The following is a 26,084-nucleotide window of genomic DNA, read 5'->3' on the forward strand; positions in this document are numbered from 1 at the left end:
AAACAATTATGTTATATTAATTTATCATCAGTGTGATACTGTTGTAGAATCACAATTGGTGACAACAGTTTCACCTCCCATGGAAATATATTCATAAGGGTCATTCCTTTATATCTACATTATACCTTAGCTTCATGTAGATTTCAGCACATAAAAATAGTAATGTTTTTAGTTTAATAATACCTTGAAATGGTACCCAGACATGTTGTACAGCAGAAAATGATGTGTTAATGTCATATTTATTTGTCGAGGTGATCTCTGTACAAAAGTGAAGAGTAACATTTTGCCCTAGAAAAACTGTTCTTCTTAATATATGAAACACGCCGTTTTATCTACCTATTACTACCCATAGATTATCAAACTCTGTATTCTGTGAAAAATGAAGTGTATTTCTAGCCAACCTACATGAAATCAGGACTGTGTGGATTTGTTAGGGAAAGCATATCTGCATTCATGCGATAAGGCTTGTACACATACTTTATTCCATAGGAAATCTTCTAAGTGAAGGTACTGAAATTCAGCTCATCACAAAACACATTCTTCTCCACCGTGGAGCAAATTGGATAAAAATCCAGTCACTCCAGGTTTAAATCACATGTACTGATCAACGCTAACGTTACCACATAGGTTATTTAATTCACAGCTTTATGCAGAGAAAACATCAATGGCCAATAGATTATTAGATACAAACCATTGTGACAGAGTGTGTTCAGTTCACTCACAAAAACACAAAAAATATTGTCAAATATAAGTTGAAAAAATAATGACAAATCATGTGAGTGTGTTCAGTTCACTCACAAAAACACAAAAAATATTGTCAAATATAAGTTGAAAAAATAATGACAAATCATGACTTCTTATATAATGAAAACATCCTCTGCCAGATTGTCAAAAAATAAAAAAAAAACGACAAAAATTCAAAATTTTATTTAATAATCAAATTACATATGTTAACATTATTGTGAGATTTACAAAATACACATATTAGATTCATTTATGATCATATGAAAAGTACATTGGTCGAAAATAGTTAAGATGAATGAATGAATGTTTTGCTATTATATGATGAACACATTTTAAATTCAGAAACGACTTGGTTCCTGGAAGGGTGCTTCACCAGGAATCTACATTGTCTGATATAAGGGTGCTCCTGCACAGTAGATCTCTAGATCAGTAGATACTAGACAAAAGACAGCAAAATAGCTTATATCTGGTCTAGGAGTTCAAGGAAATGGAGCGAGGTTTGAACAAGCTTTCTCTATTGATCTAGCATTCAGAAAATCAAATTTAATGACAAAGCATGAGAAAAGATTCATTATGTAATTGAAAAACCACTTGTGACAATCTTTTTTTTCTTTTTTGCCTGCTGAATAGTTGTGTGATTTCATTTCTAAAACCCATCAACCATGCATCCCATCCACACTCCCTTCTGTATGAGTATAATAAAACATGAGGCCATCACACATTACAGTTCAAGCCAACAGAACACTGTAGTGACACATGTAACCTTATTTTAGTGTAGCCTGCCACAGCTGAATAAGAGTTCCTACAGATTCACTGTCCACTTGTTGTGAATTTCCTGATGCAGCAGTGTCCTTGATGCTGTAGACTCTGTGGTGTAATTGACACCCTTGTTATTTTACGACTGCATCAAATCGATCTTTAGTAAAAAGCTTCTATTATTTCTTTGACTGCAAAAAAAAAAAAAAAGGAAATACATTTCAAAATTATATATATTTTCAAAATATGATATATTTTCAAAATATGATATATTCTATTATTAAACTTCCATTAAATATCATAATCATTTCACAACTGTCTAACAGAATATACTATATTTATCAAGCAACAACCTTATATCTAACAAGCTCATCCACACAGCTATCTATAACTGTTTAGTGGAACCACCAACACATGCTTCAGTGTCAGTGTCCCATTAAAAGCCCAACCCTTCACTACAATTCAAGATAAATATGGTATTGCTATTTTTCATATATGCAATGTTTATCATAATCACACTGACATTCTGCGTCATGTGACTTTCAACAAATAATTATCAACTATGGACTTTTGATGCGGAAAATGTTGTGTTAGTTGGTAGAAAAATACTTCCTGAATCAAAGGTCTTTATTTTTCAACTTACATTTACATTTATATATCTTTATCACATTTATATATCTTTATCACATTTATATATCTTTATCACATTTTTATATATCTTTATCACATTTATATATCTTTATCACATTTATATATCTTTATCACATTTATATATCTTTATCACATTTATATATCTTTATCGATAATTTAATTACTGAGGATATAAAATGTCGCCAAATGTTCAAACCTTTAAACAAAAAAATGGAATTAGAATATAGGAAATTATCTTCTAAGACAAATAAATATAATATCTTTGGGTTTAAATGGTCAAGATTTTCTCAATTTATGTACATGGAGTTCCAAAAGGGCTGTTTGAGGGTCAGAAACATGGAGTTTCTATGAAATACATTGACTTGCACATGATGATCTCTTATCCAATCGGAACAAAGGAAAATCTTGACATATATATAATGTTCACTTTAATGCTGAGAATCAAAATAAACGTGTTGATATGGCACAAAGAAAACTAAGGGGTGAATTAATATTGTAGTAAAGAGATACTAGCAAGAGGAGGGCTTCTGGTGACCACCACCCTGTAGTTTTTTTGCGGTATCCAGCTTTTATAGAAATGATAAAGGCAGTCTTGGACTCTTTCACCCATACATTCTAACAATGTTGAAAGTACTGGTATATCAAACCAAGATCTATAGGCAAATGAATTCTTCAGTCCTCTGAGTATATAGCTTCCTACACATTCCAAAATTATCTATTTACAATGATAAATATCTTACTTTCTTGCTTCTGTTTTTCCTCTCCATGTCCGCAATTTCTTTTTCCAGGTCCACGCAGGCCCGCTCAATTTCATAGTTCTTACTGACTAATCCTACCCAGCTGTAAACAGAGATATTTCAACACTCTTTTTATATACTGTTATCTATGGTTGTTGTTCTTCCCCATTCTTATTTACTTTATGTTCCATCTCTTGTCCACATATTTTCTGTCTCCAATTTTTTTTTACATTTTTTTTAAGAATTATACTTTCAAGTAAGTAATTATCTGTGCTAATTAAGGAAATTTTTAAATACAAACTGATGAGAATTGAGTCAAATTGAAAGTAAATTTGATAAATTTGGTTAAGGATTTATAAATATGATTAAGACAGGTTATACCAAATAAATCCTCATTGTAAGGAAATATACCTTGCTTCCAGTTCCTTCAGATCTTTACCAGCATTGGATTGCTCATTTTTCCTCTGCCAATTTATCTCCTGAATCTTTTTCCTGCAAAGAAAAAAAATGCCTTTGATGTTGATAAGAGAACTAATCTCCAGGAAATCATTAAGCAAAAAAATGATTGAACCTTTAACTCTAATTCTAATCCTACAAAATACCTCTGTCCTATCATTTCCCAATCAATTGCCAAGATTAGTTTTATTTCTATAGAAATAAAATTGAACTTACTGGTGTAAATAATAATATTATAAAACATCACATATTATAACTATTTTTTTCACACATACCGGTTTTTTTCTATGGTGCATGTGATATACTGAAGAAAGCAGTGGAGATAACTCTAACACAAAAATCATATTATCCGATAAAGCATTTATTATTTCTGTGATTTCACAGATAAATAATGATTTGTGTTAGAAGATAGTTACCTCAGATCTTGAAGGTGTTTCTGAGCAGAGTCTAACATCTGAACGAGGACATTATTATAGCTTTTCCAAGTGTGGGATCCAAATTCAGATATGAGTTCCAAATTTAAAATCCTAAGAAAAACAAAAATATTTATATTATTAGGTTCAATGACATTGGGCACATATTATTTCTACAACCATATATCACAAAGATTTTAATATCGAAACAATTGAATCTACAGAACACTGGTGTCATATACCCTCTTATCTCTATTTCAATGGCACTGAATTCACCATTCTTTCCTTTTGTTAATGATTCAGTATATTTTTCTGTTTATAAAGTGCAACATTTATTATGATAGAATTATAGTTTCATGGTTCTACTTTTGACATAATTTGTATTTAAAAATGATTTTAACATACCTGAGACTCTGATGTTCTAACTGGGCTTGAGAATTCTCCACACATTCAGTCCAGGCAGACACATCTGTCATTTTTCCAGCTGAAGGCTGTGGAAGTTCATATCTTTGGGGAAAATAAAATGATACTTTATTGAAAACCTCATCTTACGATTGGAATATCTCAAAAATAAATCAACTAAAGATAAAGTTTTTAAAAATCCCATAAATTACGTATTTACAGTCAATGAAAGTAGAATTTTCATCTCTTGATAAAAAGAAATTTGGTAGTGATCAATTTAGATAGTTCCTATATGATATTAATTTTACATAGGATGAAAGTAGGATTCTCATCTCTGGATCTGAAGAAATTTGATAGCAATCAATTTAGTTCTCACCTTTTCATACTTAACATATCCATGGGCAGTCTGGATTGAAGTCTTTCAAACTCATTTTTCATTATTTCCGTCTGAAACAATACAATGTACAGCCATAGCAGCAGTGAAAATTTTATCATTTTAAGAGACACATAACTTTATATAAATTGACAATTTCCTACTTTGTATACAGGGCTCTTGATCTGCCAGATTTGGGGCTGATATTCAGCCCCATTCCCAATGCAAAACAGTATCTTTTTTTTCCCCAATTTAGACCCCAAGTTTCCCCAATTTTAAGGAAAACACCATTATTTTCCCCAATTCTAAGGGCCCCAGTCCCAAAATGGGGTGTGAGAGCCCTGGTATATTCTTATCATATTTTCTTTTTTCACAAAAACTACACACATTGAACTTATAATTAGAAGTGGAATTCGTAGTGGAGTTTAAGAGTTTATTGCCTGCATGTACTGTGGAATGGGGCAAACATTTCAAAGAAATTAGAAATTTTCATTCAGTCTCAATGTTGTTAAGAAATATAAAAAAAAAAATCATGGAAGTGACCATACTAAACATAATTACTATTGCCAGAATTCTGTCAGATGTTTCTATTTGATATGATAAATAGAAAACCACCAACAATACATTAGTACTTAATACTCAGTCCATTATGACAACTATGTAAGCAGATACTGTTTCATTTAGACCAGCCTTCAAATTATTGTCCTGATTTCCCATCAGACTGCCCTCTTTTAAATTGAAATAGACCTCTATGTTCAGAGTATATACAATTCTAATAGATGTAACTTAAAAATGCTTTGTGTATCGATAAGATATTTGAAAAGAATAAAATCAACACAGCAAATGTATTCCGCTAACGTTTTCAGGCTTAACAGCCATATTCAGGCAATACATTATTATAACCCTATATATTCTAATACATACACTCGAGGAATCAGGGAATCAGGTTAAAAATCAGTGCAGAACACTATGATTTGTATTAAAATTTTCATTTTCGGCTACGTTGAAGAAATGTATTCAGGAAAGAGTGTTATGGTTTTAACATGAATCTGTTGGAAACTGCAAGTAGGTAGCCTGAGTTAACAAAAATTCTTGAAGCAGAAACTAAATAATCATGAGATTATATTATACAGAAATCTGTGTCTGACCAACTTAAAATCATCTAAATGGTAACTTTTAAAATTTTAAGTTGCTTCACTCTTAGGTACCTCAAAGTTAGACATATTTGTTGTTGGTAGGTATTCCAAGTAATTCTTTGTTGGTCTGTATCTTCTGGTTTCTTCTTCCACTAGGGCCATAGCCTGAAAATAAGATATTTACTGATGTAAAATTGGGACCTAACTTTACTTATTACAGTCCAAGCACTATAAGAAATTCAATATTTGTTCAAGCAAATTCAATAATTTCATTTCATGTACTTAGCTTTCGAATACGTCGTGCATAAATCTACACAATCCGGACTAACAATTTTTATATATTTTAATAAAAGCAAGTTTAAACTAATCTGAACTATACATGGAAACTCCATACCGTACACAACGATAAAAACATAGCATGTCTCTGTAACTATACTAAAATATCAGAATAGACTGTGGTTGGTATTCATCAGAGTAATATTATGAACAATCGTATTTATCGACTATGGATTATATTAGCAATTATATTCTTTGCTATTTCATGATATGTTAGAAAAGGATTGTTAGGATTATACAATTTGGAATAATTATAAGTTCCAATACATTGATAGTATAGAAGCACACAGGTAGGATGTAAAACATAAATAGCAATTGATCTTGTAATGATTGTAGAAGTCCGGGTACTCGTTTCGTCTTTCATAAAAGAAGTTTCAATATCAAACATTGTTAATATTAAAATAAGTCATTCAGTTTTGGGAAACGTTTCCACATGTTTTTTTTTCATATCTGCTTACAGCTTCTCTGACACCAGACTCGTCATAGCCTTGATCGTAATACGGTAACGCATCGACAACAACTTCGCCGGCCATGTTGCTTTGTTCTGCGGATGTGCTTATATATGTCTAAACTTTCACCTTATCCGGAATACAGTATCCGGAAAACTTACTAGAGGTAAACAAAAATATTTAAAAATATAAAAAATACTGTAGGAAAAATGAATAGATAAAACAAGAGGAAAATACCAACATGTGCACATAATCATAATATAAATTAAAATTCAATAAAACAAATGCAAATATATGAACGAAAGAAAGGTTTTGATTCAACAATACCGGTATCATAAAAAAAGTAATACCCTATATTCTTTTCAGCATTTTAACCCAGAAATTTCTTTCAGTTTTCAGTCTTCTCACGATTATTCTTGATGACATGCGTCGGGCCTCCCGTATGCTATTCGGTAAGGTTGCCGCCAGCTTCTCACACCTCGCCTCAAAATGATCCTGACTGTTGACAGGGCGATTAACACAACATAGAAATAGACTAACAATCAAAATAAGCGTGTGGCCCTGCTACATGTAGCTTGGGTCATGATTATTTTAGTTACATATTTTATATTCATTATCACCTATTTCATTGAAAAACATTATTGGACCAAAATTAGTGTTCAAAATGGTTCTGATCAATATCCAATATTTAAAGGTATAATTTTACTAATCGACCAATGTCCATCAAAACGTTGAATAAGTATCCCTATATGAAATAGATCATTCTCCTGGTAACTTGTATATCAAATATTGCTTCCCTGTTCAATTATACAAATGGACCTATATTCCATGTAAAAACGGACACATTGAAAATTAACCATTGATTAATAGATCTAATATTATAATATAATCAATAATTAATTAATGTAATTATTGATATTTTAATAATATTCCAAATATTTCTTGAATTCCTTTTTAAACTTTCAAAACTAACGATTGGAGCCTATATTAATTGAATATGGACACCAAGTATCATACATCCTTACAGTGAATAGGGATGTTACAGTTTAACACAGTGGGGATTTAACAGTATCGTAGTTCTTGTAGTTGCCATTGATTCTTATTATTCAATCATCATTTATGTCTCCATGATTTATCAGAAATTTTATTGTAGTATCCAGGAACTGGTGAACACAGAGATAACATATAAATATACAACAAACAAGTTACCAGAATTTGCACGTGTCAGTATCTTGTAGAAAAATTTCATACAACGGAAAAAGCAAGAGATCCCAAAGTGATCTTGGCGCCCACCATTATTTGATATCTATTTGCTCTTTGAAAGTTTGATCTTTTCCGGTCTTTTCTCTGGTTTTGTTCTTATTGATAAGACATTTGAATATTCCTTTGCAGAAATAGCGAAGATAATCTTTATCTGCGAAATCCAAAATGGTCGCCTAGAAGCCATTTTATTTCTTCTGATTAGTTCCAAAATCAAATGAGCATAAGGAGAGACCAAAGGGAACATACGCATGAAATTTGAGAGAGATCCATATACTTCCTCTCTAGAAATAGGGATAACAATCTTTACTAGACGAAATCCAAGATTGCTGCCTGTCGGACATTTTGTTTTCCTGATCGGCGCCAATCCATGGGGAACAAACATATGAAATTTAAGAAAGATCCATCAAGTACTTCTGAAGAAATAGCATAACAAGCTTGCAAAGTCAATATCCAAGATGGCCGCCTCTCGGCCATTTATATTTTCTGATCAGTCCCAAAATAAGATGGACACAACTAGAGACCAAGGGGAATCTACATGTGAAATTTGAGAGATCCATTACTGACCTTTCAAGAAATAGTGATAACAAATTTCATTGAAAAAAACAAAGATGACCGCCTATCAGCCATTTTGTTTTTCTTATCAGTCCCAAAATCAAACGGGCACAACTAGAGACCAAGGGGAACCTACATATGGAATTTGAAAAAGATCCATCCAATGCTCATAAAGAAACCGTGATAACAAAAATTGTTTTAGGGACAGACCAACCACGGACATAGATCAATTTTGTTTGGTGGGCTATAAAGGTGTAATGAATTAGAAAAAACACATGAATATTTATAAAAGTGTATAACAAGACATTTCTTTTGTTTCTGGCAAGTAAAACTTGAAACATTTTACTTTTTCAATGAGCACAGGTATTGACTCTTTGGCAGGAATTACAAACAACTGAAGAACTTTTCTGATTTTATTTATCAAAAGACACTGACATCACATCATACATGTGGCAAAGTGGTAAGTAGAATTAGTTATTCATAGACGAGTGATGTTAATATATACTATAATGGACAAAATATAATCACATCCATGTATGTTATCCTGTATGAAGCAGTGTATCAGAGATGGATGTTGCTACTTCAGAGTGCTGATCACTTGTACCTAAACACTCCAAAACATCTCACCTCAAATATAAGCCTGTCCTGAAAAAAGTGCAATTTCCTACATGTATTAAAGAAAATAAGCTGCATCTTATTCAAAGTTTTTAGAATATTGATTTACCTACTGTATGAGGTATTTAATCAAGAATCTAAATTTAGGGTGGAATTTCAACATATATATCTAGTGGAACTTTATGATCCAATGCTTTTTACATGGTTTGTCAGAAAATTTAAATAAAAAATAGAAGAATAAAAAAGAAAAAATGAAATTAACCTGATAAAGCATAACAAAGCCAGAGTGAGCAAAGTTAACAGAGATATATTATTAATCGTCAAACTGAGTCAGGAAATTATCACTTGTTATTTTCATGACTAGTATCCCATCCACTATTTAGTTTGATGATGTTACCATTCAGAATTGCCTTTTCTTTCTCTCTCACTTTTTCCATTAAAGAAGCTTTAACTATTTGAATCTCTTCCACTTAAACTCAGCTATAATATAATCTTACCAAGCAGATATAAATATTTGTATAGATATAGAAAAACAATAAAAAAATCAACAAGTTAACTATGGATACCAGACATATCACACACAGCTTTATATATATTATGAGTTTGAAGTTTATTGTGTCAGGGAAACTATAGAGTGAAATCCTTCATCCTTTTATGATATGTTATTAAAGTTGAATTTTTTAACTAAAATAAGTTTTTTTCATTTGTTTTTTAAAGGTGAATTAAAATAATAGATAAAATGTTTTCCCTCATACAATATATTGGTGTACAGTATATATTGTCTAAACACATGTGTATAATGAGCTTACATGTACAAATCCATTATATTGGATTGGTATATAAGTAAGCCCCAAACCTCTGTTAAATACCTTATAATAATTAATACTTTAATTATCTCTCTCCCCTCCATTAAAACTACTGAAATGTTTTTTCTAGATTTTGGATATTTTCTGTATTCTATCTAAACTTTGATGTCAACAGCATGTACTGTTCAGGGAACTAATGAAATGAAATATGGTTTTCTCTATTGCCTGTATTTTCAATGGTAAATATATCATTCATTACTTTTTTATCTTTAAAAATATCAAAAAATTAATTAAATCCATAGAATTACATACATTTAAATTTATTTCAATGATCACTAATATATATTTTTTTAAATATGTACATATACATATATATATTGCTTCACTAAAATATATGTATCCCATCACATTGATAATGGCCTCATGGCTAAATAGAATAATGAGATCAATTATCTAGGACCAACCAGAGAAATCATATTGATTAACAAAGTTATTATAGTTATAGAAAGACAAGGAGTTCTTACAACACTTGACTTAGTTATATGAGCTGTAGATTTCACAGTAAAATATGCACCTTAACCCTTAAAAAGAAAACACTATTTAATTCTAAATATCCTTAAAAAGAAAACATGATTTAATTCTTGATATCATGCATGTAAACCAAATTACTTAATAACTGTATCATTTGTTTTTTAATTAATATAATTTGTTTTAATCCATATACTTCTTAATAGGTCAATGATGTATTTTATATGTCCTCTTCCTTAAATTTGTATGTTCTTCCTGAAAGCGTGACTGTTGATTGTGGTTGATATACAAGAACTGTATACATTTATATCACACTAAACAGGATTGTGTGGTGATAGAATCTATCATTATCTAACATCATATGATATTCTTTACATATTTTATCCATATACTCTACAAGAAAACAAAGAATAAGATATAATTTGAATTCATTTCACCTGTGCATTGTGTTGTTGATATAACCAAATCTTACATCCATATATGGACATGTATCACTAATTGATAAAGGATGATGGAATACCTCTAACATATGGATTATTATTTCTCTTATCACTACAAATCTTACATCCATATATGGACATGTATCACTAATTGATAAAGGATGATGGACTACCCCTAACATATGGATTATTATTTCTCTTATCACTACAAAACTTACATCCATATATGGACATGCATCACTAATTGATAAAGGGTGATGGACTACCCCTAACATATGGATTTTCTCTTATCACTATAAATGTGAGTGTAATTAATAACAGGTGAATCACTACATCAACAAATATCTAGAGTAAAATGCTTGATAATTTATTTGTTTTGTTATAACACAAAAGTTAACATAACTAGTGGACAAAAGCAATATACTGTAAAATTGTTCATTTTTGCAGAGAATTTATTTTCACTGAATCCATGGGTACTCCAAATCTAAAGATTTATACCTCCAGAAACAACAAATGCATATGGGTTACAGCACTATCAAAACTGGAAGGTAGGATTTCATCACAAAACTACATGCCAATGAAATTGTGCACATGTAAATTTTTGTAAACCACAGAAATTAGGATCCGATATCATATATACAGTATATATACGGTAATATCCAAACTACGGCATGTACAGTGACATCTTTTCTGCTCTACCACACAAAGGTGCAAACAATATCTGAACCATTACTCACAAACAACTGTTAACACACAAATAGAATTCATTAAGAAATTTTGAGATTTTGTGATTTGACAAAACATAATGTCATAACAACATTTAGTTTCAGAATGATAACATTCTTCACATGTTGCCGAGTCTGTTTAATATGATCACAAATTATTTCTATTTTTATAAAATGAAGTTATATTATGTACTGATTGAAGTTGATTCCAACTTTGGGGTTGGATGTTATCACAGAATCAAATTGTTCTGTAATCACATTTCATTATTGATAGAATGATAACAATTGTAACAGAAATGAAATGTATAGTATAGACTTAAAAGAAGAATATTATGCAAAACAAAATAAAATGTTTACAAAAAATAGAAAAATGAAGATTGTCTTATTAAATCTATGATAAATTGAAGACACTACAGGTCAAACAATGCAACACCTACAAGGTTTGACACAGTAAACTAATATCACATAATATATGTGCTTGAATAATTGGTTCAGTGGATGGTATTTCTATCCTGCACTAAGACTGCAAGAGTTCAATTTCCAAATCAGACATGAGGGCACCTGTTCATTACCTGGGTTTTCTTTCTGATCAAGAGTTCTGTAGTACCATAGGTTTGATTGACTTGGGGTCCCATACGGGGTATTTAGACTTCTAAGGGTTGTATACATTAATATAAAAAGGAATGATTATTTAACACTGGAGTATCCAAGGGAAATGTTTATACTCAACAAAATAAGTTGAGAAAACCAGTGAAACATAGAATGAATGTAAATTGATATCTTAGGTGTAAGTGAAGGTTTCTGGGGTTCAAGGTTTTGCACATTAGATAATAAGCAATTGTGATCATAAATATACAATTATATACCATACATGTCTATACAGTGAATAACATAGAAAAAATGGACGCTAATTAGTAACTCACAAAACTATCATCAAAATAGATAGGATTTCAATAATTAAACCTCTTAATAAAATCTCTTTAAACTCTATAATATCAATAAATATACAAATAACACACACGTTCTACCCTACACATATACAATATAGACATATGTACAATTTGAAAACAAGGCAACAATTCAAGATGTTTTGGAAAGGAGGAGACCTGGCTAATACATATTCATTGTATGTTAAGAGCTCCAGAAAAAGTGGTAATATTATTGGTAACAAATCTTCTAGGTTGAGGCCAAAAGTGTATCAAAGTTCAGAAAATTTACTACTTAAAGGTCATATATTCATCAGGATTTAATATATAACCGAAAACAAATCAGGCACCTTCAGGGATTCTTAATTATCTCCCTTGTATGATCTACATGGTATACTTTCATGTCCTAAAATATGATTTCTAAACATAAAAACAAAACAAAAAACAAAAAAAGAATAGAAGAAAGGTTTAGAAAATGGAATTTCAAGTCTAAAGTTTCTGTACTTTTATACATTTGGTGGTCTATTCTGACTGCACATTAAAATGCAGTATCAGTATATTATAATATAAGTGTTGATTTTAACTAAATTTGACCAGTAATATATTTTTTGAGTCAGGTCCCACAAGTTTGAACTGACAAAAATAGATCATATGTAAGGCTGTGTGTGTAACTTGGAAAGAAGTGATATGGATGCACAGTAGAAAAGAGATTAACTTAAGCCAAAATTACCAAAAAGAACAGATAAACCCAGATAAATATTTATTTAATCCCAATACAATCATGAACTCCAAGCATTTATCCAGTGATGATAATGTTTGTTAAAGGGTTTTAAGTAATATGATCCAAATCTTTTAAAACATGTTTGACAAAGAAGATGAGGTACAATTTGTATATTGGCATTTAAAGTGTATTACAGTTTATGTAAATTATATATAATTACAAATTCTTAAATTATCGCGTTTAATTCATTTATCTGTGGTTTATTGTAAGTATTTTGTGATCACTGATGATGTGAATTTAATTCTACTAATGAATTATTATACATGTACAGTATACATGATAGCAGTGTTTTCAATTTTACAATCAGTGGTATATAACAGGTATGGGCAAGCCTATCTTAAGTTTACATTGAGATACTATGGCACAATATTAAGAAACAACTTGAACCTAACGTGCATCAGTGGAATGCTTTAAGATTTACCATGTCTAATATGTTACATGTGAAACAGTAACTCTCGAGAGTCTACGTTGGTGCTAAAAATTTACACTTGTCAGACTTCAGTGACACACTTTGCATATTTTTATGACTTCACGCAAGTTCTATAATTTTTAGCGAAAATAAGATAAAAGAAAACATGCCATGGCCAAAAACTTTTCTTTTACGATATTTTTTTATGTAATACATGAAATTTAGTATATTTCATAGACATTTTCATTGCCTGACGTGACAGAGCAAATTTTTCCAAATAATGTCCATGGGTTGGACAATCCAATAAACAGCAGTTTTCTTATTAATATGAACATGAACAAAATTCTAAAATGCCAAACCAACAAATTTCAGAAATCTAGAAAAAGTACTTGATTTATAACAGAAACACAGTCTGTTTTTATCACCGTAGATGAGCACATCCATCAAAAGCAGATCCCATTTCTGTCCATATAAAAACCAAGACCGCTTTGATTGTAGATCATGGACGATACACTTGCATAGCTCGTTATCATGATAGGACCCTCTAAAATGGTGACTTTTTCGGCCGGTCGTTTAGCTTTGTAGGCATCACTTATACCTTTGATGAGGGACTCGTAGAACTCATCAACATTGTAGGTGACTGTCTCGTTCTCCTTTGGGTTGTACAGCAGGGGATGGTGGCAGAAAGTGGCATAGGGGATACAGGAACTCCATGGGTTCCAGCGTTGGGCAAAAGTCGGCTCCTCGCCTTTGTTCCAACGGATCTGTATTCCTCCATGCTTTCTGTCACTGGAATGACATGAAGTATGATATATAGATATTCAATGATTTCCCATTACTATTAATATAATTGAAGAACATATATATTCCATAAGCATGATGAAATATTGATATTTTTTGAAAGTCTTGAAAAAATAAGCAGTGATGTCTTCGAACAGTCTGAAACTATCAGAAATAAGACATAATGTTATTTTAAGGTGCAATACACTAGGAAGTCTTTTGCACAATCTTTCAGATTGCAGGTGGTATGCACTGGTGGAGGACTACTTGTCCGCAAGGTTTGCCATCCTGCATGCAGCATTTTAATTCATCCGAATAGTCACACAATTCAGGGTATACACATGTACTTGACATTCTTCTAAAGTTATCAGAGACAGGAAATTGATTGAAATATGGAGCTAGTGCACCTCCTGATTTAGACTTTCGATCACGTCAGACTTTCCTCAGTGACCTCCTCGGTTTAAAGTCTAGGTCAGCATCATGGAGGAGTTATACAAGAATGAAATAGCTGTGTGATGATGTTTTTTCATTGTTTGGCTCTACTGTATCTAATTCAAAAGTTGCATTCAATGGTGCTTTTCACTTGAATGTCTTTTGTACAATCTTATTTAAAAGAAGAGGGGATTTGTCTTTATCTTTGAAAATATTTGACAGGTTAAGGTTACATATTTTTTTGTATCGTTTTTATTTCAGATAATTCTACATGGTAAGCTTAAGGTTATATTTATATATATGTATGTTTATCAATATTTTGAATTTTTCTGAAAAAAAAAAAAAAAAAAAAAAACCAAGCATCATCACAACCAATTTTCATTCCTTCTGACGTTCAAGTACAGTTATATACATTGTACATCTATAAATATGTATTGAGAGATAATAATCTTTTACTGGAAATTTTTTGGAATAAAATAATAACAGCCAACACATATTGAGACCTATCTACGACTTACGGCATGATGCTCTTTTCTGGATACTTGAAATCACCAATGCAGACAGTGTCGACGACCCAAAGTAGGACACGCTTGAATTCCTCGACTTTGTTCAGTATGAAGTGGTATTTGTAAACCATCACAGAATTCTCAAACAACAGCACAATCTTCTCTCTCTCATTATCCCAGTGATCAATTCTGTAAAAACAGATTTTGGTTAAAAATCAGTGTGAATATGGACTAAATATATGAAGGACATACAGTGTAATTGTTACATTTCTTCAAGGTTAAGTTCTTCACAATTGCTTGCACACAGACAAAGTGATTACTAGCCCCTAGGTCATAAGACTTCCGTGAATCGTTTAACTTAATCTGATGTGATTGACCAATCATAATTTTTCACAATCTATCATTGGTGCCAAATATTTCCTTGTGTTTAATTCAATGATAGGACAATACTTGGGTATAATCCATTAATGTGTTTTAACTACAAAAGAAAAGAATATATTACTGCAGTGGATTCACTTTCAATAAATACTGAACACACAGTCAGTTGATAATAAAATTGATAACAAACTAACTACATCAAAGATCCTACAGTACATTAATATTAATGAATTTTGATTTATTTCCCATCACAACTTTGAATAACTTAAATCATTCTGAGATCTACACTTACTCTGTAAGGAGCCAAGCCCCAACCCGTTTTCCATCAAGTTCTGGTTTGGCTTTCTCTTCACAAATCCCCACTGCTTTCTCGAAGTTGCTTTCCTGGAAGAAGAGAAACATTTGTTATTTATAACCACTTCTGAAATTTAGATCAATACCTTAATTTCCTAAATCACTTCCAGCAGAAAAGCTTTTAAAACATTCTCAGATTTGAATTGAATGGGTCCTAATTTTTCTAAAACTGTTTGATGAAAATTGTTATATTTTTCTATTGAATCGAATATTCACTTATAACCCTTGACACATCACATTGGAGTTTGGTGCTGGTTCATTTTCCTGTTGTTTTATACTTTGTTCTCATTTGAGAACCTGACATTACTTACTTGGACTGACCAAGATTTACACAGCAGGTGTAGTTGATGAAGTAGAATTTGCTTACTCTTCCAGAACACCTGGTCTTTTTCTCATTGCATTTTTTCAGGAGTCTCCATGTAAATCTTTCTTTTATTCATTCTTTGCCCTAGCTGTATTGAATTTGAGTTTGTATTTCTTCATTTTTTTCACCAATGAATTTTAAACAATTTAGGCCCTCAGTGGCGAGTCCTATCAGATTGTATGATGCAGTCTCATTACTTAGTAATTCTTTGTCTAATTCTGTTGTACAGTCAGGACTGTGACACGAGATCAAAGACCTGACAATATAATAAAGCTATATGGATTCATGAATTGTATTATGTATAGACATAATTTCAACATCTAATGAAAAAGACCAGTCACCAGAAAAACCAATATTATTGTAAATATTGTGGTTTTCCAAAATTATACATTTTTGTCTCCACTTGATTTTGCTGATAAATTTTAGTCATAAAATCCACAAGTATTTGAATCAATATCAACATTTTAATTTGTTCATAATTTTGAGGACATCTGATTTTGTGTATTTGAAATATCCAGGAACTACACATGTAAACAAGAATGAAATCCCATGAAAATGAACAATTTGTTTCAGTCAATATTGAAATCATTTCAAATAGTAATTAATAAAGCTATAAAACAAACTAGCCTATATCTGATTTTTTAGAAGAAACGATAAGGATATATATCACATAACTATAAAACAAAAGGAAAAAGCTATGTGCCTTGTATTTCACCAATCATATCAAGATATGTTAATTTTAACAAATATGATTACAAGTGATAATCTCAACCATTTATTTTGATACAAACATTAAGTCATAAATTTTGTTTTTCTCCTCTTTTTCTTTCTTTTTTTAAAGGTCAGTCTTAATATTATCTTCTTTTTTAAAGTCAGAGTTATCTCCCATCCTTTCTTTTGATAAATTCCTTTTATTTTATGTTAATTACATATACTTTTTATATCATTCAATGTTACTTTGATAGGAAGGCTATAAATTTACAGGTGAAAGTGATTAGGAATATAAACAAATCAAGTCGTAGTTATAATGCCTGTGTAGTAGTAGATTATCTTTCCTATTATCTGTTTAAAAATAAATCAGAAAAACTCGTAATTTTCAGTGTCATCAAGCAGAAGAAACATGTGAAAATACAAACAATCACTGTACACTGGATGTCAAAGACAAACATTTCCATGTACATGTACTATAAAGAACAGTTTCTCTGTCTGTTATAACAACATGAACGACGAGCTGCCATATATGTATTGAGAAATAATTAATCAGCAGTAATACTGCCACAATTTCTTTTTAATTAGTCAATTATATAGCTTGAAGATTCAAAACATCAGAATAAAAACAATTCCATTGTCAAAAGTGACAGAAAAAAAAATTAATGAAAAAACAACTTGGATTTGATGACCAAGGAAACAACAATATGAACCTGTAGCTATGTGTGTACTTGGAGGACAACACAAAATCATCCTTAAAGCAAAATATCTACATCACACAATTATGTTTGTTAATATCTACCACATGAAAAAACACCATGTTTACCAGTATACAACATTAGACATTAGCCATTACCACAGGCAATTAGCCCAATTTCACAAAGCTAATATTTAATTGCTGTCCTGTGTTGGGCAAGGTCACAAGTATTAAACTTCGCCCTTGTCTATACATTAGTATCTACCACAAGAATGATTACATATATTTTCCAAGATTTTGATTCACTGTAAAAATGATTGCTTGGTATCTAATATTGTATTTTCTTTAATGATCACAAATGTAGCTAGATTACATCCCCCACAAATATTATCAACACACTTCTTTCTGAAGTAGCTATGCAAAACTGTAAAATTCTAGTTTCAATTGAAAATATAAAAAAACAAAAATCAAAGATCAATCAGAGGTACTCAAATCTGAGGTACTCATATCACATAGATCTCTTGTGTGTGAAAATAAAACAAGACTTTATAGATAGTGGAGTGCGAGTACAATAGCAAAGGGAGGGAAAGTCAATCCATATACCTTTGGTACAATTTCATTACATATTTGAAAACAAAAGATACTTAATTGTAATTTTTCTAGATAAAAAATCTCTCTTATTTCCTAATATAGAAAAAGAGAAATTTAGGGAATTCTATCAAAAAAAATATTGATAATAAATATGATTTTCCTAAAATTGAAAGTTATTCTTGTTAAACAAACTTTTTTAAGTAATCATAATTTTGATAGATATGTATAAATTTGTAGATAAAAATTAAAAGACATCAAAAATCACTTTAGAGGCTCAGTAAGCAATCACTATGTACTTTAATTTCATTTTTTATTGCAGAAAAAGCCCCAGCTAGCTGATACATCATCTTTTATTACAATATCAATATCCAGTGTAATTGTATCATTTGATAATGGTCTGGATTGTTACATTATAGAGACAAAATTTACAGAAAAAGATTTATAATGAAATCATCACAGAGGTTCAGGATGGCAAGCTTATCTAGAAAAAGAACCTGATCTTGCATTCCCGGATCGGAAACAGAAGAGCCAGAGATGGTAAACTGAAAGTATGAGAATTTGAAGTCATGAATAAACTTATATGCAACAAAGTCGCATTAATAAACACCCATCTCATGAAATATACTACCAACACATCACCCACTTGCTATTTTCATAAATTCCCTCATGTGGGGATTTATAGACCATGCTTTCATACCAATTACTAAGTATATACATACCAATTACTAAGTATATACATACCAATTACTAAGTATATACCTACTAAGTATATACCTACCAATTACTAAGTATATACCTAAGTATATATTACTAAGTATATACCTACCTAAGTAATTACTAAGTATATACCTAAGTATATACATACCAATTACTAAGTATATACCTACTAATTACTAAGTATATACCTACTAATTACTAAGTATATACCTACCAATTCTAAGTATATACCTACCAATTACTAAGTATATACCTACTAAGTAATTACCAATTCTAAGTATATACCTACCAATTACTAAGTATATATACCAATTACTAAGTATATACCAGTATATTACTAAGTATATACCTACCAATTACTAAGTATATACCTACTAAGTAATTACTAAGTATATACCTACTAAGTATATAATTACTAAGTATATACCTACCAATTACTAAGTATATATACCAATTACTAATATACATTAATTACTAAGTAATTACTAAGTATATACCTACCAATTACTAAGTATATACCTACCAATTACTAAGTACATACCTACCAATTACTAAGTATATACCTACCAATTACTAAGTACATACCTACCAATACTAAGTATATACCTACCAATTCTAAGTATATACCTACCAATTACTAAGTATATACATACCAATTACTAAGTATATACCTACCAATTACTAAGTATATACATACCAATTACTAAGTATATACCTACCAATTATTAAGTATATACCTAATACCTTATTCAATTTAATCAACACATCAAGCTCTTACAAAAACATGGTACATGGCACAATAAAACTATACTACTATGTTAACAGCCTGAAAGGCATCAGAATTTGAAAGTTCGGTTATCAAAAACATAATTTGAATTTTTGTAAAACTGAAAAAAAAACCAATGAATTTCATTCATACACTTAACGGCTGGTTACTGTGTGAAGCAAGGATAAAGGCCGAAAACTGATCAGTGAAGTAAGCAGACATTTCACAGATTGCCTCATAACTCAATTAAAGAAACAGACTGTATAATAATTTAATTTATAAATACAACAGTTTCTAGTTTTTCACAGAAAAAGGGTGAGGATGCACTTACACAGACAGGTAGACTTATGAGGTTGTATAAAGCACCTAAACACAACTGTGTAATATGTAATGCTGATCTACCAGACAAGAGACATGGAGGGATTGTAATTCAAAAGTTTTAATCAAAAGTCACACACCACCAAATTGAGAGATATTCTATTACAGAAAATCATGATAGGAATACTTAACAATGTATATCCTGTGCAGTTATATGTGTCCTTGTATTCACATCCTGAATAGATCCAATCCATGTACTTCCTATTCAGTATACACTTCAGAGTACAAGTACATATTAAATACACAGTAATTTTAACAGGGCTATGTCAGTCTTGTCAACTTTCATGTTATTGAAAGAAGATTCCCATATCTGAAGTTCTCCCAATGCAAAGACACCCCATCCCCATGTAAGATGTACAGAATCTCTAAAGCATAGAACGCGTATCAAAATATTCTCCCATTGTACACATGGTCATGTAATCATGATTACTTATATATAGAGGCTAGGTGTGGTAACAACTGATATATTACTTTTCCATTAGGTGTGCAACACGCAGAAAGAATTTTCTAACCATATATCAGAGGCTTGGAGACCTCAGACCATTCTAACCATACATCAGAGACTTGGAGACCTCAGACCCTTCTAACCATACATCAGAGGTTTGGAGACCTCAGACCCTTCTAACCATACATCAGAGGCTTGAAGACCACAGACCCTTCTAACCATACATCAGAGGTTTGGAGACCTCAGACCCTTCTAACCATACATCAGAGGTTTGGAGACCTCAGACCCTTCTAGCCATACATCAGCGGCTTGGAGACCTCAGACCCTTCTAACCATACATCAGAGGCTTGGAGACCTCAGACCCTTCTAACCATACATCAGAGGTTTGGAGACCTCAGACCCTTCTAACCATACATCAGAGGCTTGGAGACCTCAGACCCTTCTAACCATACATCAGAGGCTTTGAGACCTCAGACCCTTCTAACCACACATCAGAGGCTTGGAGACCTCAGACCCTTCTAACCACACATCAGAGGCTTGGAGACCTCAGACCCTTCTAACCATACATCAGAGGCTTGGAGACCTCAGACCCTTCTAACCATACATCAGAGGCTTGGAGACCTCAGACCCTTCTAACCATACATCAGAGGCTTGGAGACCTCAGACCCTTCTAACCATACATCAGAGGCTTGGAGACCTCAGACCCTTCTAACCATACATCAGAGGTTTGGAGACCTCAGACCCTTCTAACCATACATCAGAGATTTGGAGACCTCAGACCCTTCTAACCACACATCAGAGGCTTGGAGACCTCAGACCCTTCTAACCATACATCAGAGGCTTGGAGACCTCAGACCCTTCTAGCCATACATCAGAGATTTGGAGACCTCAGACCCTTCTAACCACACATCAGAGGTTTGGAGACCTCAGACCCTTCTAACCATACATCAGAGATTTGGAGGCTTCTAACCACACATCAGAGACCTCAGACCCTTCTAACCATACATCAGAGGTTTGGAGACCTCAGACCCTTCTAACCACACATCAGAGATTTGGAGACCTCAGACCCTTCTAACCACACATCAGAGGTTTGGAGACCTCAGACCCTTCTAACCATACATCAGAGATTTGGAGACCTCAGACCCTTCTAACCATACATCAGAGGCTTGGAGACCTCAGACCCTTCTAACCATACATCAGAGGTTTGAAGATCATGTACCTATCAACTGGTTCAGAGAAATAAAAGATGATGAATTGGATGTATCAACATTTTCATTTCTTAATCAAATGACCTCCAACTGAAATCAAGGTAATTTACAAGTACTTGCAATGACTTAATGGCCCCCAAAAGTACATTACAATGTATCAATGTGTATTGGTAGATATGTGCTTAACACCATGTGACCAGTAGAAGCCATAAGGATGTTAAGAAGACACTATTAAGCATTCTAAAGTGTTATATAAAGATACTACACACTTAAAACACAGTATTAATACTATTATGACAACAAAGCTTCTTTGAAGAAAAAAAACATACATGAAGTGTTTAAGGACCTGACCTTGATAAGGACCTGACCTTGACTACATTAAAAAAAACCACAAGAACTAGGCAGCTTGAAAACATAATGTGATGAATATATATATACTGACCGCCAGGTTTGTATTGTTTGTATTTTCTCTCTGCAATAAAACAAGAATCAAGAATTTCAAGTTTTTATAATTCAGTGGTTTTTTTTCTTCAGCTGAATTGCATTGATGCAGAACAACTGAAACTTATAAATTAAGTATACCAACAGTACATAAAAACAGTTGCTAAATCTGTCATTGTTATTAAAGTGCAACATTAATAGAAAATTATTTAAAAAAGAGAAAGAAAAATGTGCATGGTGCAGTTGCAATTCTGTATTTTCATAATATAGACTACAGAGTTATCTGCCCTTTTGAGTAGTTACTGATCATTATGTTATAAAGTTGTGAAAAGATAATGTAATTTTCTAACGCAAACTAATTGCTCACAAAAGCAGCTCTGCAATAGTAAATGGCAGAACTGCAGGGAATTAGAATAAAAAGGAAAATACATTGTTGTATTGATAAAAAAATTAATTATGTTAAAATATAATAATATTAAAAAGTCCAAACATAAGACCAATGGGACAATACCACTTTTAAATTTGTGTCAATTTTTAAAATTTGTGTCAATCTAATCTAAAATTTTCATTTATGGTGATGAAATGTAACATTAACAACTCTATATTTCTACACCAATATGTCGAAAATTAATTTGAGTAGTTTTTAGCGCCTTTAAAATTAACATCTACAAATTTATGAAAATGCTTAACCCTATTTACAGCATTACAGCAGTGCCGCAGTATAACCATGAAAAAATATTTCCTACTTTGAAATGAATAAATGAAGTCAAATTCCATATGTGTGAAAATTAGAAATTAACAGAATTTCTGAATAATTCATTATCTTTCATTATCTTTTTCTTGTGATTGGATAAAATCGTAGTTGTACTTTGACAAAACCATGTCAGTTGATTGAATACACAGACTATACAAAAAGTCTATGCCTGGACACAGTAGGTTTACCCTAGGGAATGGCCCCAGTGTTCTGATTAAAACCAAGCTGCTGATACAGACATTACCTGTTATTTATCACAATTTCACTGAGCTATCTAGCATACATATCATTCTACAAGGTGTCAACTGGTTATGTTTTAAATTCAGTGGGAACACTGAAAACTTTTAGGTGTAACCCACAAGTGAGGCTCTAAAATAGCAAAACGTGAATGTTTAACCCAACAATGTCAGATTTACTTCATTTGCTATGTACAAAAGCGGACATATAGCCTTCAATGAACAAGGATGAAAATATAAGTTAAAACATTGCAAAATTACAAAATAAAGATGGAATTTTTTCCCCCAAATATAGTTTATATTCAGAGAAAGAAAACTGAATCAACTGAACTCTGTTCTTTTATTTCATAATTGAAAGAGTAATCTCCCTTCTATTAACGTCAATAAGTGTTGATTTTATCTTTATCTAATCAGTATTACCAATAAAATAGATTTATGACTATTTTCAATAACACTCTTATTATAGTACTAAAAGAACAGAGCATTTGCTTGAATAGGATAACTGAAACCGACTCAAACGATAAAAATATTGATTAGTTTTTTTTATTCTATCGATAGGTTATATGGATTTGCCTGCTAAAACCATTGTCTCGTCTCATAGACGACAATGTTCTGTTAGCATAAATATGCTACTATTAGCTCAGATATGCCACTATCAGCATAAATGTGCTACTATTAGCTAAGATGAGCCACTATTAGCATAAATGTGCTGCTTTTAGCTCAGATGAGCTACTATTAGCTCAGATGAGCCACTATCAGCATAATTATGCTACTATTAGCTCACATGAGCCACTATCAGCATAAATGTGCCACTATTAGCTCAGATGAGCCACTATCAGCATAATTATGCTACTATTAGCTCACATGAGCCACTATCAGCATAAATGTGCCACTATTAGCTCAGATGAGCCACTATCAGCATAAATGTGCTGCTATTAGCTCAGATGAGCCACTTTTAGCATAATTATGCTACTATTAGCTCAGATGAGCCACTATCAGCATAATTGTGCTACTATTAGCTCACACGAGCCACTATCAGCATAAATGTGCCACTATTACCTCAGATAAGCCACTATCAGCATAAATGTGCTACTATCAGCTCTTCTATACCTTTCAAAACATTGGGACACTCCCCCCCCTCCCCACTCCCAAAAAAGACATGCAATTGTGAAAGATTTGCCATAATGGCATATAAAATATCACATTCACTGCATCTCGCAAAATATACTCAGTTCAAAACATAAAACATTCTTTAGACGAATAAAAATGCACTCAGGTACCATACACTATAGTCGTGATTAGTTCACATGTTATAGGAGCAGGTTGGTATGGTTTTTATACACTGTTAAATACGGTCTCTGTCACTTAGCTGATGGAACATGCTACTTTGGCTCAGTTGGTAGAGCTGGTCAATTATCACGTTAGAGACCCGTGTTCAGTTTGGGGCACTCAACATGAATGTGTATTTTCCCTGTTCATTCACTCATATAAGGAAGGAAACTCTACCAAAATCTAGTGTTTTGCTCACTGGGGCAAAACCAGGACAAAGAATTTATACAATTTTAGAAATATAACTGAAACTGAAAAAAATATTTCTGATTTTCAAGCTGTACGTGTACATAAAAGTTCACTACTAGTTTCTTCATTAAACATGCTGATCACCGCTTAATGTTCAATGGTCTGGTTGAATACATAATCATAAAATAGGATAAACTTCAAGTGCCAAAATTCTAATTTTTGAAAAGCTTCACTCGGGTGTTAAAGAGCGATGCTCTTATTTTAAAACTCTATTGCTATGAGAATGTATTGCTTTGACTACGTACTATCAGGGACGTATAATACAGATCCCTGGTACTATCAAATAAGTCAATGCGTATTCAGTACAACATTTCTTTTTGAAAATAATTTAGACATTTAACTAAAATACTGGTATACTAATGGTGAGTGCGCTATCTTTCCGTTTTTATCCTGTTTTCAATATAAATGGGATCTGTCAGGACATGATCACATGTGCCTACTTTACACATGCATGGATGTAACAAGTTCCGTTTACGTTCAGGTGCGTTCGAGTCTGCAAATGCAACTCACATGACTGTGTATCGATCCTCACCATGGCTATAACATAAATAGAAGGTTCGGTACCTAGCGTTCACATATGTTCCTAATTAACTTTATTTTATAAAAATCAATAATTACCTTATAACTGAAGTAGCTCTGGGAAAGTTTTTCACCCTTTACAAAGCCAGGTCTCATCGACGTTCGACTGGTAGTGGACTTTACGCTTTGGCGTCCGTAAACACTGCCAGGACGCTGTTGACGATTGAATCCCTGGGCAGGACCTCCCGCAAATTTCACTTCTGGTTCCGTCCCTTCTCCCACGGGACCTCCTCCACCAATCTGTAATGTTGCACCGACGAACTGTCCCTCCACATGAGTTCTGTCGTCTTCTAAGTGTGAATCTTGGGGACCTCTGGTTTGTGTGTCGGCCATTTTGGAAGTTCGATCGATAAGTAATTATGAAAAGGAGTTGTCTCCCATAAGCCAACAGCACTGAATGAATGGTCATATGATTATGTGGTGTCTCTTTAAATAGCATCGAACCATAGGACCCCCAATGGAATCACGAATTTATATTTATATGCCAGCCCATGATGGAACATACAAAATAGTTTTTCATCTACATTCGAGATCAAGAAAATACGGAAATTATTTTTCAACAATTCTTGAAGTCTTATTTACAATGTACCTCTTACACAATACTAGCACTGTGTACGACGAACATATATCGATCATGTAAAATATTGATTAAAACGATTTAACTATTACAATGA

The 26,084-nt window shown here is 32.1% G+C and overlaps 2 protein-coding genes across 2 annotated transcripts; both read right to left on the reverse strand.

Moving 5' to 3' along the window:
- Positions 1–912: 912 nt before the first annotated feature.
- LOC132553857 (pre-mRNA-splicing factor SPF27-like) lies at positions 913–6,537 on the reverse strand. Its single transcript, XM_060218139.1, has 8 exons — positions 6,463–6,537; positions 5,741–5,833; positions 4,536–4,606; positions 4,163–4,264; positions 3,761–3,871; positions 3,300–3,380; positions 2,892–2,991; positions 913–1,691 (listed from the first exon to the last, which is right to left on the reverse strand). Exons 1-8 carry the CDS (start codon positions 6,535–6,537, stop codon positions 1,680–1,682), a joined length of 645 nt encoding a protein of 214 aa, XP_060074122.1. The 3' UTR covers positions 913–1,679.
- A 2,131-nt stretch (positions 6,538–8,668) lies between these two features.
- LOC132553854 (tumor protein p63-regulated gene 1-like protein) lies at positions 8,669–25,743 on the reverse strand. Its single transcript, XM_060218137.1, has 4 exons — positions 25,450–25,743; positions 15,887–15,978; positions 15,229–15,405; positions 8,669–14,287 (listed from the first exon to the last, which is right to left on the reverse strand). Exons 1-4 carry the CDS (start codon positions 25,741–25,743, stop codon positions 13,942–13,944), a joined length of 909 nt encoding a protein of 302 aa, XP_060074120.1. The 3' UTR covers positions 8,669–13,941.
- Between the last annotated feature and the right edge of the window lie 341 nt (positions 25,744–26,084).

Source organism: Ylistrum balloti, unplaced genomic scaffold (genome assembly GCF_031769215.1).
Source record: "Ylistrum balloti isolate Yb309-2 unplaced genomic scaffold, AGI_CSIRO_Ybal_v1 Utg370360, whole genome shotgun sequence".
NCBI lineage: Eukaryota > Metazoa > Mollusca > Bivalvia > Pectinida > Pectinidae > Ylistrum > Ylistrum balloti.

Bases quoted from the DNA above. Each gene is read 5' to 3' on its own strand.
- LOC132553857 (XM_060218139.1), bottom strand. From the start codon at position 6,537: ATGGCCGGCGAAGTTGTTGTCGATGCGTTACCGTATTACGATCAAGGC. The intron at 4,265-4,535 runs GTGAGAACTAAA...TTTTCCCCAAAG, and splicing joins GATATGTTAAGTATGAAAAG to ATATGAACTTCCACAGCCTT. The intron at 3,872-4,162 runs GTATGTTAAAAT...TGTTTTTCTTAG, and splicing joins TTAGAACATCAGAGTCTCAG to GATTTTAAATTTGGAACTCA.
- LOC132553854 (XM_060218137.1), bottom strand. From the start codon at position 25,743: ATGGCCGACACACAAACCAGAGGTCCCCAAGATTCACACTTAGAAGAC. The intron at 15,979-25,449 runs GTAATTATTGAT...CTCTTCTTCCAG, and splicing joins AGAGCTACTTCAGTTATAAG to GAAAGCAACTTCGAGAAAGC. The intron at 14,288-15,228 runs GTAAGTCGTAGA...ATGTCATTCCAG, and splicing joins CCAGAAAAGAGCATCATGCC to TGACAGAAAGCATGGAGGAA.